At 42.8% G+C, this 13813-nt stretch overlaps 1 protein-coding gene across 6 annotated transcripts in view; it reads left to right on the top strand.

The window, feature by feature from the left end:
• The window catches only part of CACNB2 (calcium voltage-gated channel auxiliary subunit beta 2), a 411830-nt gene that overhangs the window by 379291 nt on the left and 18726 nt on the right, over positions 1-13813 (top strand). For all 6 annotated transcript variants that reach the window (XM_060095498.1, XM_060095500.1, XM_060095499.1 and 3 more), the window contains 3 exons: positions 2054-2134; positions 2592-2650; positions 11478-11587. In XM_060095498.1, coding sequence (XP_059951481.1) covers positions 2054-2134; positions 2592-2650; positions 11478-11587 — 250 coding nt within the window. The remainder of the gene's footprint in view (positions 1-2053; positions 2135-2591; positions 2651-11477; positions 11588-13813) is intronic.

Raw genomic sequence — 13813 nt, forward strand, 5'->3', positions numbered from 1 at the left:
GTACCAATATTCCATCAAATAAGGTAATTTCTGCTGCCCTGCTGATAAAGAGGCTGATTTACCAGCACGGGTGACACTTTGCTAGTTGGCAGTCACAAACCGAAGGAACCCAAGACCTGTCCAATACTGGGCCACTGCATATTTAAAGACTTGAAATAAAATTTCTTGGGAGCTGTTCCTAAAATGCGTGCAACTTATAACAGTGGAAAAGGTATTCTTAGACTGCATAGTTATAAGGACTTGGTTTCTAAACACTTGCAACATGATCCCAGGTGGTATAAATGCAATAATTTCATGCATTAATTTGATGAATTAATTTAATGGAATCATTTCATGAATATGCTTATGATGCCTTCGGCACTGGTATTCATTCTTCTTATGTTATTGATGATGTGGTCAGCTTCAATGTAGAGTTCAGAAACCAAAAGAAGCAACCTGAGATGCAATGATAAGATTATTTTCCATGTTTTAGGTTGCTTTTAGAGTGGTGCTTGTGTGGCATTTCTGCTGTCACTGTATTATGTTTGTCTTGGTTTTTTTTCTTCTTCTGTTTAAAAATGTATTCTACCTTGACTGTGTCTATTAAAATTCACTTTGAACACTAAAGTTTTCAGCAGTAAAATCTGACAGCACAGTCACAGTAATATCTTCTCGCCTCGGATTAGATTGTCTGTGACTGTTGGCAAAAGCTCAGATGGAACCTTTTGAGTTTGAAATGCTTTTTCGTCCCCTCCCCCTTCCCCCCAGTGAGTTAAATTCGATCAAAGTCAGAAAGTTCGTCAAGGGCCATTTTAAGCAACAGTGACATGTTCTTGAGCAACAGCCTGGTGCAATAATGACATTCACATTTGCGATGTGTATCAAATTCTTCAAATAGTTTGGAGAAGATTTTTCTTTGGGTCTGTGTGATTCTTAACATATATATTTTTTCAGACACTCCTCAGTGCAGGAAGATTCCTGTCACCATGATTTGTTTATCCCAGTGTCTCAGGCCAAAGCTCTTTCTTCTACATTTAAAAAAAAAAAAAAAAAAAAGTCATTTTTTGGGTCACTTTAACATTTTCTGCTATTAAAATCGGGGATTTTAAGATCATCAAACAGATGAGTTATCTAATTTTTGGAAAAAGCTTTATTTCCATTATTTTATTGGAAGCAGGAGAGCTGAAAATTGTTGAAAGTTTTAGAAATTGCTACAAAATTAGGTCCTCCCCCTGCTCTTCTAAAAAAGAAATAAATTATCGTGGGAGGGCATGAATTAGTTATGTAACAGAAACACCTCCTAAACAGTTCTTAAGAATCATATGAGTTGTGCAAGATGACAATGAACCTTTTGAGGCCACAGAGGCCTGCTCGGATATATTATCACACACGCATGAACCACCTTCCCTCCAAGGCACATAAACCTTACATTGTGAGTGTTTAAGTTCCAAGGGATAGAAACCAAAAATCTAAAAATGTGAATCCCTCAGCTGTGAATAACGGTCGTGATTCCGTCCACTGGGACAAGCATGCAGGGTCCTCTAAACTCTCACAGCAAAATAGAAACTGTCAAGTATTTGGTAATGTTTTGAAATGAGGTTTTATCCAGGTAAGACCAACGTCTAAGACCCAAATTCTTTTCTTTGTAATTAACCACGTGAGGTCTGATCACTCGACTCTTGAGAAAACTCAAATGCCATCTGAAAAGCAATATTAACCCCCAGTCAAGCCTAAAAGCACCTCTCCTGCATGAGGCATGTTTCTGTCTGTTCTACCAACTAGCTTCTGTTCAAAAGCAGCCCCTCCTGCTTTAGGAATGTCAGGAGCAGTTTTTAAGGAGAGCCAGAAAACTGTAGAGAACTCAGTCACTTCGAAACGTGAGGGAGATAAAACCACCCAGTCTTGGACTGGGTTTATTTAGAAAAAGAGGCAAGTGGGAAAAAAAAAAAAAAAAGGAAATGTCTGGAAAGGTAGTGCCTCGTATAGCAGAGTTGAGACAGAACAGTTTATACATAAAAGATTTGAGTTCCTTCTGCCTTTTAACCATCTGAAGGCATCTCCTCTCTCTCTACAGACAGAGCACACCCCTCCTTATGATGTGGTCCCTTCTATGCGACCTGTGGTCCTGGTGGGCCCCTCTCTGAAGGGGTACGAGGTAGGTAGCTGCCCTCTGGAGTACCCTTGACCTTGCATGCCGAACTGCTTTGCAACCCCACCTCCCTCTCCTGACTCTTGAACTTAGAAAAGAGCTGCGGCAGTAAAGCATGTCGTCTTCAAGCCACAGTGTACATTGCTACCTGTTCTGTTCTATTTTGTTTTCTTGGCTGTTGCCTTGTGAGCTACAGTTGACCCAGTCTGGAGAGAGAGTATCAAATGGAGAGTGACTGAAACCCCTTGCAATGTCATTAATTGTCACTCCGAGAGTGAGTTTGGGGAACTTTGTCTTTTTGATTGTTAGTGTATCAGAGCTCAGCGACGGAAAACAGGGGCAACCTCACGTGCTACTTTTTCCCAGTGGAAAGCCCAGGTTTTCAAACATTCTTAAGGGTAGTAAAATTGTTTTATCAAAATTAGTAATATTTTATTGTCTCTTCTTGCTTACTCAATTGCAGGTCACAGATATGATGCAAAAAGCATTGTTCGATTTTTTAAAACACAGATTCGAAGGGCGGTGAGTATTTCAGAATTCTGGATTTTGTGGATTTTTGTTGTGAAGATGATGAAACCTGGGTGGGACAAGCATGTGATTCCCAAGAGGAAACTCGCTTCTGAAGTCTCTGTGGTGACAGGAAGAAAGTTCCATTCAGTTCGATCGGATTCAGTCAATGTTTGTCATATTTGCTCGGCACATCCTCAGCTCTCTGTTCTTACACCTGCATCCGTAAGCTGAACTTGGCCAAACCCCTGCTGACGAATCTCACCCTAAGTTCATGATCAGCTGGCCCTCAATGCTGCCCAGAAATCATACTCTATATACCTCTTCCATGCACTTTTCTACTCTTCTAAAAGGCTTTCACACCATTTCCCCTCTCATCAAACCCTTCTCCTCTTGAGCTCTCCCGGGAATTTGCTTCCTATTTCGAGAAAACAGAGGCAAACAGAGGAGACGGTCCAAGCGATCCCACCACCACACCCATCCCCCCCTTGTGTATTTGCCTGAATGCTCTGCCTTTTCTCCTGTTACTGTGAGCAATGACCCCTACCTGGGAGCTAGATCCCATTTCCCCATCCCCACACCAACACAGCTATCACAGCCCTTCTCTCTCTCCTCGGCAGTATTTCTCCTTCTAATGGAAACACCATCAGCATAGAAAAATGGAGTTGTTACCCCTTTGGCAAAATTTGACCTCATATGCCCCTCTAGCTGTCCCGTTTTCCTTCTTTTCTTTATAGCAATTCTCCTTGAACAAGTTGTGTGTACTTGCTCTCTCCTGGGTCTCTTGAACCTACTCCAGTTACCTCCCCATCACTTACCCCAAACTAGTCACGTCAGATCACCAGTGACCTTCACGTTGATAAATCCAGGAGGGGATCCTCAGCCCTCCTCCTAATCAACATGGCGGACTACTCCATCCTCTTTTAAATACTTCATTTGCTTGGTTTCTAGAGCCACACTTTTCCGGGTTTCTTCTATCTGACTGGCAGCTCCGTTGTCTCCTTGGCTGGCTCTTCATCATCAGCTTGACATCGTGGAGAGCCCAGGGCTGTCCTTTGTCTTCTCTCCTCTATCCACACTCCCTCCTTTGGTGATTCCATTCGATGTCGGACTTTTAAATAGCATTTCTTTGCTGGTCTCTCCTCTGAATCCCAGAACCGTATGTCCTACTGTCTGTGCAACATCGTCACTGAGGTGTCTCGTGGACTTCTCAAGTTTGACCTCCCAACTCCCCCCATCCCCGACCTGCCCCTTTCCATCTTCCACCTCTCCTTCCATACCTCTTCGTCTCTCAGTCCCAAAACCTTCAGCCCCAGAGCATGGACTCGTCCTTGACTGTTCTTTTCCCCTTACGTTCCACATCCGAATGCTGTTGTCTGTCTCTTCAAGGTATATCAACAATCTCCCCACTTCTCACGCGTCCTCTGCTATCCATTTGGTCTGAGACACCATCGTCTCCTTCCGAGATCAGTGCAATAAATAGCCTCCTAACTTGTATCCTTGCTTCGAGCTTTGCTTCCTTCAAGTCTGCTCTCAATTCACGACCCTGTCACACTGTGAGCTGGATCTCATCACTCCTTTGTTTGGATCCGTCAGGTGGCTTCTCTTTCCCTCAATGAAAATCAAAGTCCTTCTAGTGGCCTACACGGCCCTGTATGGTCTGACCATCCACATCCCCACCCGCTCCTTATCTTTGACTGTATCTCGTACTCCACTTCCCTTTGCTCATTCTCTTCCTGCCTCTTACTTCCTTGCTGTCCTATAAGTGTTCCAGACAGTAGATGCATGCCCACCTCGGGGCCTTTGCACTTACAGCTCCTGTGCTAGGAACTTTCCCTCAGATATTCTCCTTGGTATATGTGCGCACGCACACACACACAAGCGCACATTCTCTCTTCCTTCCCTGACTTTTTCCCCATAACTCTTTTATGAGTTTTAGTTATTAATTTCCTTTGTTGTCATTCTCCCACAGTTAGAATATAAGCTCCACGAGGGCAAGGGTTTTAATCTGTTTTGTGAACGGTGGTATTCTCAAGGCCTAGAACAGTCCTCAGCGTGAACAATGAATGGATGGATGTTGAAAACATGTCTGCTAGAGGGATGCAGAGATGTTGAAGCCATTCACCATGTCTGCCTGTAAGGAGCTCATGTGTAAACCATAAACTGAAACCTTGAGCAGTAAAATATCAAGTGAATGAAAAGACAGCTCGGCACGTATGTGTCCAAGGTACAGGCAGCATAAAGGGAAAAGGGATTAACACTGACTTAGGGTTGTCAGCATCCAGGAAGGGTTTTTAAATGGTACCTAAGATTTTACCAAGTGAGTTAGGAGGAGAAGGGCATGTCCAGTAGAGGGTCTAAAGTGTGTGCAGGCATCAAGGTGTGACACAGCATCCTGGAAGCCACCTAGAGGTCTTCAGGTGAAGTCCCTAGGGTAGGGGGTGACCAGTAAGAAAGCCAGGCCCATCTTTAGTGTGTCACGTTAATCAGGTTGGACTTAATCCAGTCCTTTCCCTCTCCATCCCTTCAGCAGATACTTCTTGAGCATATTCTATGAGCCAAGCATCATGAGATGCAAAATCAGATGACAGCCTTGTCTTCATGGAGTTACTTAGGGTCTACTGAAAGGAAGCCTTGAATCAAATAGCCAGTGGGCACCATAGTAAAGGTTAAGCTAACTTCTGAAGCATCAAAGATAGGATTGGAGTCTAAAATGGAAACTTCCAAATTTAAACTAAGAATAGATTATCAGGGACCTGGGAGCACAAAGGGCGAGGGTCTACTTCTGGATTTTTAGCAAGACAAGTTGGGTGCCTCTCTTCTCCACATTCCTTTTCTTCTCCAACCTGACAGTTACAAGTACAGTAGATGGAATCTGTAGGTTTCACTGTTCTTTTAGATTTCTCAGTTGAATACTTTCTTCCTTGACCACACAGGCTCCTACAACTGTTTCTGATTTATATTGACTTCTGGTCATGAGGTAGGAGATAGGCCCCAGGCTGAGCAGCCGCAATTGGTTGCCCGCTGCCCTTTGACAGACCAAAGATGGGCACAAGCAAGATGATTGGCCAGAGACAACCCGGAAAACTGCCCCTATATAAGCAACCTCAGCCACCCCAATTGCACACAGCTCACACCAAGTTTGCCCGTGTGCTCTTCCACACGTACTTTGCTTCTAATAAACACTGTCTCTTTGCTGAATTCTTTCTTCAAAGAAGACAAGGACCAAAGTCCTTCTTCCAGCTGTTCCACAGCGGGAGTCAGGAGGGGAGGCGGGCAAAGAGGGAAACTTTTATAGCAGGATAAATATTGTTAGTCATCAAGCAAAGGACTGAGAGAGAAAACAAAAAATAGAATCTATGTTTCAAGAAAAAAATAGAATCTATGTTTCAAAAAAAGACTTTAGAATCAAAGTCTACCTAACCAAATGCTCCTAATTGGATATTTTTGTTTTTCATAACTTTATGAAATATAATTTATTTCATGCCAGGAAGCACAGCTTGGTCCTTGGACCTTTGGCTTGATCCAAGGCTATCAGGCTCTGGCCACGTATAAAAGTCATACCTCTAATCGGGCCCATGCAGAGCCTTCACCTCTTTATTCTTGACTTTGTCATTTATCACCATTTGGAATTGTCTACACGAGTGTGCTTACCCAGAAAATTCTGCTAGACAAGGCACTTTGCTTTCCGTGCCTGAGTTAACCCACTGCCCTTTTCTTAATGCCAAAGATGGGGAAATGAGATGGGGTTTCCTGACTTACCACTTCTATTTCAACCTAAGTTTTGAACTTGGAAGATAGATTCCAGCCATAGGGTGTATCTTGGACCCATGTTCTAAAGTATCAGCCATCCAGACTGATTTCATTTAAGAAACAATCAAAGGCAATATCTCCATGTTGTATCAGTCTTTTGTCTCTGGCCAGAAGTAATTTCCATATGGCTTTATGAGTGGCTCTGCCCTGGCTCATTGGAACTCATAAAACTGGGGTTCAACACTCTAGACCTGTGAGATCACCAGTTAAACATTCTCAAAGGAAGTAATGGGGTCCATAAGGGAGAATTTCAAAAAGCCATGCAAAACTTTAACTTTTTTACTCAAGGCAAGACATCCAGAGTTACTGAATCATTCGGTGTCTGCTTTTGGTCAGCCAGACAGCAACAGAGGGTGGAAATTCATCACAAGTATCAGGTGTGTCTAATTCTAAACAGACATGTAATTCTAGAAGGGAAAAATGAATGACTCCTGAATTATCTATTAAATAAACAAAATTTATTTTTTAAAAAAGTGTAAAGCCCAAGAGGGAGAAAACAGGAAAGGAAGGGCAGGGGATGAAAAGATTCTTGACAGGAATTCTTTTCTGACTGAAACCCGGTTAGGTTCATTTGTGGAAGCCCTGGAGAGTTGTCAGAATCATGATCCTCGTTGTTAAAATAGCATTAAGTGTGTCAGGTCAAAGAAGAGATGATGAATCATTATCCTTTCTGTTATGTGCAGTAAAGGAGCCCATTTACAGTCGGATCCACCCTAAACAACTGTGTCATCCCGTGAACAAAGCAATCTTCCTGTTCACCTAGTAGCACGACAGGTAAATTAACAAGAAAATCGGGGGCGAGAAGGAAAGCCACCATCCGTGATGAATTCGGTTGTCCTCTCCAATGAGTTTGAAACTGTCAGCTCTTGACACAGAAGCATTCAGAACGCATACTGAATTCTGTAGGGATGGGTCCATGACCTTGTGTGAAGGAATCTTCCTGGAAATCAGTCATCCTGGAAAATATTACATCACTTTGTCAGGTGGGAAATGTACTTAGATGTGAGACAGCTTCTTCTAAACCGGTGGTTATCTACCCTGACTGCATATTAGAATCATCTGCAGAGGTTTAAAAACAAAAACAAACCAAAAAACCCACCGAAGACTTACATCCCACCTGTGACTAAGTGAAACCCAGTGTCTAGGATGGGACTTCATGTAACCGTAAAATCTTTTCTGGCAACTTCGATACACTGTGAGGGTTGAGGACGGCTCCTCTACACTGAATTGTCCCCAGAATTTGGCCCTTAGGACTTTCAAGGTCTGGTTTTTGGCGGAACCTCTAGTGATGACTTAAGGAGTTGCAAGAGAACCGTGGCTGTCTTCCACAGCCTACAGAGCGAACCACGTAAGCAGTCTGGTTTCACTTGTGAATGCCTTGGGAAGTTATAATGAAACTAAATGTGTTTAAGTTGATGTGTTTAGTATCTCTTTTCTGGTTATCGTTTTTCCACGTTAAGTAATACTGTCATCAAAGTACAAAAAGCTTAATCAAATAGACTTACTTTTTATAAATAGGAGTCCCTCTCCGCAATAAAAAGGAATGAACTATTGATACACACAACATCGTGGACGAATCTCAGATCCATTTTGCAAAGTGCAAGAGGCGCAGCTCAAAAGGCTACAGTGATGCTCTGGAAAAGGCAAAACCATAGGGATGGAAAACAGCTCCGTGGTTGACAGGGGTGGGGTGGGGCAGGTGATGGAACTGTCCTGCGTCATGAATGTGATGGTGGATACAGGACTTTATGAATTGGCCCAAATTCAGGGATGTGTACACAGTAAAGGATGGATTTTACAGTATATAGATCAACAGATCTTTTTCTTTTTTTTCTTTCTTTTTTTTTTTTTTTTTTTTTTGCAAAAGCCAGTAATTCCCTTTCCACACTTTACTGAATGTCCTGCTCTCAGAGGGCAACTAGTTTTAACTCTTTTAACTGTATCTTTTGGTATTTATTCCTTGCCTCTAAATTATGTGCTTCATTTGCTGCTTGAGTTTTCACTGCTAGGCATTATCTCTGGGCTTCCTGCCGTGAAGGCTGTTAAGCTCTCTCGTGCATATTCCTCCTTTCCCTCTCACATACACGCACCTGCATCCATCTCATCCTCCAGTCTCCCAACAGTTAAATCATAATTTTGGCTGGTTCCGTATACTGGATGCATTATGACCATGTAAATAAAATTTCAATGAGCCGTGTTGAACACTCACATTACTTTTTTGTGTGTGTTTTCTTTGTGGTTTCTGTGCGATTAATAATTTTGCTTTTTACACGTGCTTAATTTTCTATATAGTTGGCACCAGTCAAGCCCCACATTCTCCCCTGGTTGTCTCAAGTTCCTCACGATATATTCATACACATCCAGTAGTCCCTCAGCTGTGCCTTCTTGAACCTCTCTCCAGGAATGTTCTGTCCTGCTTGGGTCTGGATGGTGTGTCTCTGTGCTGAGTGCACATTTGTCATTCTGAGACATCTCATTATCCTTGGGATGCCTTTCACCTTCTTTTGGGGTGTGAACCCCTTTTTCCTAGATCACTTGATCTCTTTCAAGGCTTACTCCCATCGTTTCTGTCAAAGACATCCTCCAATCGTTTCCTTAAAAAGAGGACATTAAAACTTTTTGAGACCCTGAATGTCTTAAAGTGCCTTTAATCAACCTTCCCATTTAATTGATAGTTAAAATAGTTATGGAATTCTGTTTAGAAAATTTCCCCCCAGAATTTTCCAGGATTTTTGCTCCATTGCCTTCTGTCTTCCATTGTTGCTGTGTTTTTTGTTTTGTTTTGTTTTGTTTTAATATTTTTTTATTGCAGTTGATTTACAGTGTTGTGTTAATTATTCTTGCTGTTGAGAAGTGCAAGCATTTCCATTCCTGAACCTTTGTATGGGACCTGCCTTTTCCTCTGGAAGCTTCTAGGTTTTTCTTTGTCCCCAGTGTCATGACATTTACAAGAATATGTCTGGATGCAGAAGTTTCATCCTTTGTGCTGGACTCCCCCTTTCCATTGGAAAATCAAACTCTTAATTCTAGATTTTTTTTTATTACTTCTCTTGTGTTTTCTTTATTGTCTTTTTTCTGGAACTCTTGTTATTTGGAAGTTAAACGTCCTGGGTAATTCTCTAGTTTTTATGCCTTTCTTCTCTGATTTTCCATCTGTTTGTCTTTTCTGTTTTGCTCTTTAGCAGATTTCCTTAACTTTGTCTTCTAAACCCCTCTTTTGAATTTTCATTTCCACTGTTATATTTTTAGTTTCCAAAAACTCTTTCTTAGTCTGAGTCTTTAAATAGAAGTTTGTTCTAGTTTCGTAGATACAATCATCTCTTAGTGTTCAACTTTAGGTGTTAGTCATAGTTGATTTTTTTCTGTTTGTTTTGGTCTCTCATGTTAGAAGTTTCCCTAAGATGTCCAAGGAACGCTGCTGTGCTCAAATTTAAGAACAGGGCATCAAAGAATCAACTGGAAATTCTGTGCTGATAGTTACAGCTTGTCCCCTTTGGGTCTCCCTGTAGGACAACCTCACTGGACAATCTTCATAGGAAACCACCAAAGTCCTTATCTTTGGGTCTTTTCTGTTTGGTAGTCACATTCCCCAGAGAAGAATCTTCCATTCTTGACACCTGGAGGATATAAACTTGGCTACCAAAATTCTAGGATGAGGAAGAGGGCTAGGGGATCAACATTTAGCATCCTTTCTTCTCTCTGTCCCTGCTCTGTGTAGCATCCCCTGGTCAGATGCCCTCTGTTTTGTTGCCTGGAGAGACTAAACTTATTGTCTCACACCACACGGGAAAAGGATGGCCACCTTGTGGCTTGATGTAGTGGAGGGGAGGTGGAGGGATCTAACTATGAAACAGACTCCTAACCAAATCTCTTGGTTTTAGTCCCCCCTTCACCTTCTTCTTCAGAGGTTTTGTGAGTCCTCTCTTTTGCTCCGCACTTTCCCTGCTGCTGGCTTGTTTATTCGGCTGAGTCTCCAGTCTAAGTCATCTTCTCTTTCCAGCTCCCAGATTTTGTTGCTCTCATTTCGAGCCTGTCTAAAATGACCCCCACAACTCATGACTGTCTGTCACAGCACCCTCTGTGTCCTCTTCAGAACAGCCATCTTAACCTGTAATCATTTTATTAATTTCTTATTTATGACCCATATCTGCTACTAGACTCTTAGCACTGAGGAAGACCTTGTCTGTCTTGTTCTTATTTATTCCTCATGGCTATCACAGCACCATACTGTGGGAGGGATTTTATCACAGGGCCTAAGAATATAGGCTCTCGGGAGTTCTGGGTTCAAATCCCATCTTCACCACTTTTTGTAAATATATAGCCGTGGAGAAACAATCTACCTATGGGTCACTTTTTTTTCATCAGCAAAAGTGGGAGGATATCCTCTCCGCTGAAGTTTTTGGAATAATGGAGCTTCCCTGGTGGTGCAGTGGTTAAGAATCTGCCTGCCAATGTAGGAGACACGGGTTCAATCCCTGCCCCGGGAAGATCCCACATGCCGTGGAGCAACTAAGCCTGTGCACCACAACTACTGAGCCTGCACTCTAGAGCCCGTGAGCCACAACTACTGAAGCCCACGTGCCTAGAGCCCATGCTCCGCAACAAGAGAAGCCACAACAATGAGAAGCCCATGCACCACAACAAAGAGTAGCCCCTGCTCGCTGCAAGTAGAGAAAGCCCGCGCACTGCAACGAAGACCCAAGGCAGCCGAAAATAAAAGCAAACAAATAAATAAATAATTATAAAATTAAATAAATAAAGTTTTTGGAATGATTTAATGAGATAGTCTGGGTAATGAAATAATGCTGAGTGCATGCCTGGCACTTGATAAGCAACCAATAAATGCTAAGTTAGGTAGGTGCAGGATTTTTAAAAAATGAATGATTAAGTGCCCCAACATTTTTTGGGTTGAAAATATGGTCACTGTGTGTGTGTGTGTAAAATACTTGGATGAGTTTGGGGCATGCACTTCTGTCCCCCTTTCTTCAATGAATAACCTCAGAGTCCTCTGTTGTCTTTTCCCCAACAGGATTTCCATCACAAGGGTCACCGCTGACATCTCGCTGGCCAAACGCTCTGTCTTGAACAATCCCAGTAAACACGCCATAATAGAAAGATCCAACACAAGGTCAAGTTTAGGTAAGTGTGTGCGTCGCCAATGAGCTGAAGCCATTTAAACCCTTCTCTCCTGAGGCTGCTGATGAGCAGATCTAACTAGATGATAATTCCACGTGTCATAGCACAGAGACACTACAGACACGTGTCACCAGGAGCCACTGCTGCCGTCGTCGTGATTGCATGGTACAGAAGGATTTGTTTTGAAAGCTTTGAGTTAAAAATTCCACAGGCTGTCAGCATGAATGTTTTGGCTGTGGTCTGTTTTCACGAACATGAGCTCGGGTGTCTGCAGACTCTAAAAACTCCTGGCTCTGCATCCTTGTTACCACAAGCAATGTCATGAGCCTCTTTAAGGCCCAGTTTCTGGTACCAAACCAAACTTGGGTCCCCTCGCCTACATGCGGTGAAGCCAGTCTACTGACGCCAGGTTGAGGTGAAGGCAAGTACAGCATTCATTGCAGGTGCCAAACAAGGAGAACGGGCAGCTCCTGCTCAAAAGATCCAAACTCCCCAATGGCTTCCAGGAAGGGTTTTTTTTTTTTTTTTTTTTTTTTTGCAGTATGCGGGCCTCTCCCATTGCAGAGCACAGGCTCTGGACGCGCAGGCTCAGCGGCCATGGCCCACGGGCCCAGCCGCTTCACGGCATGTGGGATCTTCCCAGACCGGGGCACGAACCCATCTCCCCTGCATCGGCAGGCGGACTCTCAACCACTGTGCCACCAGGGAAGCCCCCAGGAAGGGGGTTTTAAAGGCAGTGTGAGGGAGGGGGCCCTAGGGTGTGTGATCAACTCATGCACAGTTCTTGGATTGGTTGGCATCAAGTTTCAAGCACCATCAACCTTCTGGTTTCAACCTTCTCGTTCTTGCTGTCAGCAGTTTTCATCTGGAGGCAGTCTGCTTCCTTAAAAACTAAGGGATGTGTGTCAGGCCTTTATCTCTATTTTTCAGGGAACTGGGAGTTGGGTGACTCTGCTATGTGGTGGATTTATAGTCTAAATTGTTACCAGTTTTCCAGCCTAACAGCTATTCTTTGTTTTCACATCTTGACATTCCTAATTATTAACTCTTGAGCCAGCTTTTAGAGACTCAAGGGAGGCCTGGGAGACTAAAGCAAAAGCCTTTGACTTCAAAGCACAGGGATATGGGGCTTGTATACGGTTTCATTTCTTCATCTAAACAGCAAAAGAGAGAGAGTAGTAACTAACTATAGAATTATTAGAAGGATTAAACATAGTATGACTTCCATAAATAATGGCTATGATCCCAAATCCCTTAATACTTGAATTATATCAAGAATTATAATTGTATCATATTGATAGCAATATTTTTGTTTCATTTGTAAAAACAATTTGGAGATTTTAGTTAACATGTCTACGGGGTTGTGTTTGAACGCTGTGTATTATCATGTACTAATTTGATCAAGTGAAAGAGCTTTGGCAACTATTTCATCTGTTTGGCACCTGCTTGAAGTTTTCGGTTAATCGCTGTTACACATGTAACTTACTGAGCATTAGGTTTCTATTCTTATAAATTTTTTTTTTTTTTCTTTTTGCGGTATGCGGGCCTCTCACTGTTGCGGCCTCTCCCGTTGCGGAGCACAGGCTCCGGACGCGCAGGCCCAGCGGCCATGGCTCACGGGCCCAGCCGCTCCGCGGCATATGGGATCCTCCCAGACCGGGGCACGAACCCGTATCCCCTGCATCGGCAGGCGGACTCTTAACCACTGCGCCACCAGGGAGGCCCTCATAAATTTTTTCATGGTTGTGTGAGATCTTTGATCTTTGAGAGACTGGCTTTTAACGTCAAACTTTTTAGTTAACTCTGAAGTATATTCTATAAAAAATAGAGAAACTATTGAAAACAATAACCCTTATCTGTGATGAATATAATACCTTATAGAACCCAGTTTTGTTCCCCCAGCAGCCCCTCATTAACTAAACTTCAGTCATCAAGTTTTAGAAACATATTTGGGGGGTGGGATCCTACATTTTGTTTATAGTGATCTCCTATCCTTATCATCTGTGACCCTTAAAACTCTTTGTATACATTTTTGATGCTCACAGTAATAGTTACAAAATGCTCGTTCCATGGTTTCAACTGATGAACGAAGTCAGGTAATTTGTTTAGACTCATCATTTGAATCAGTGGCGTCACAGTTTCGTGTTGGTTGCCAAGGCTTTTGTGAAACTACCAACTATATATTACTGTTCAAGACTCTTGCACTCCATAGTAGTGAGCATACACCAG

Source organism: Mesoplodon densirostris, chromosome 4 (genome assembly GCF_025265405.1).
Source record: "Mesoplodon densirostris isolate mMesDen1 chromosome 4, mMesDen1 primary haplotype, whole genome shotgun sequence".
NCBI classification, from domain to species: Eukaryota; Metazoa; Chordata; class Mammalia; order Artiodactyla; family Ziphiidae; genus Mesoplodon; species Mesoplodon densirostris.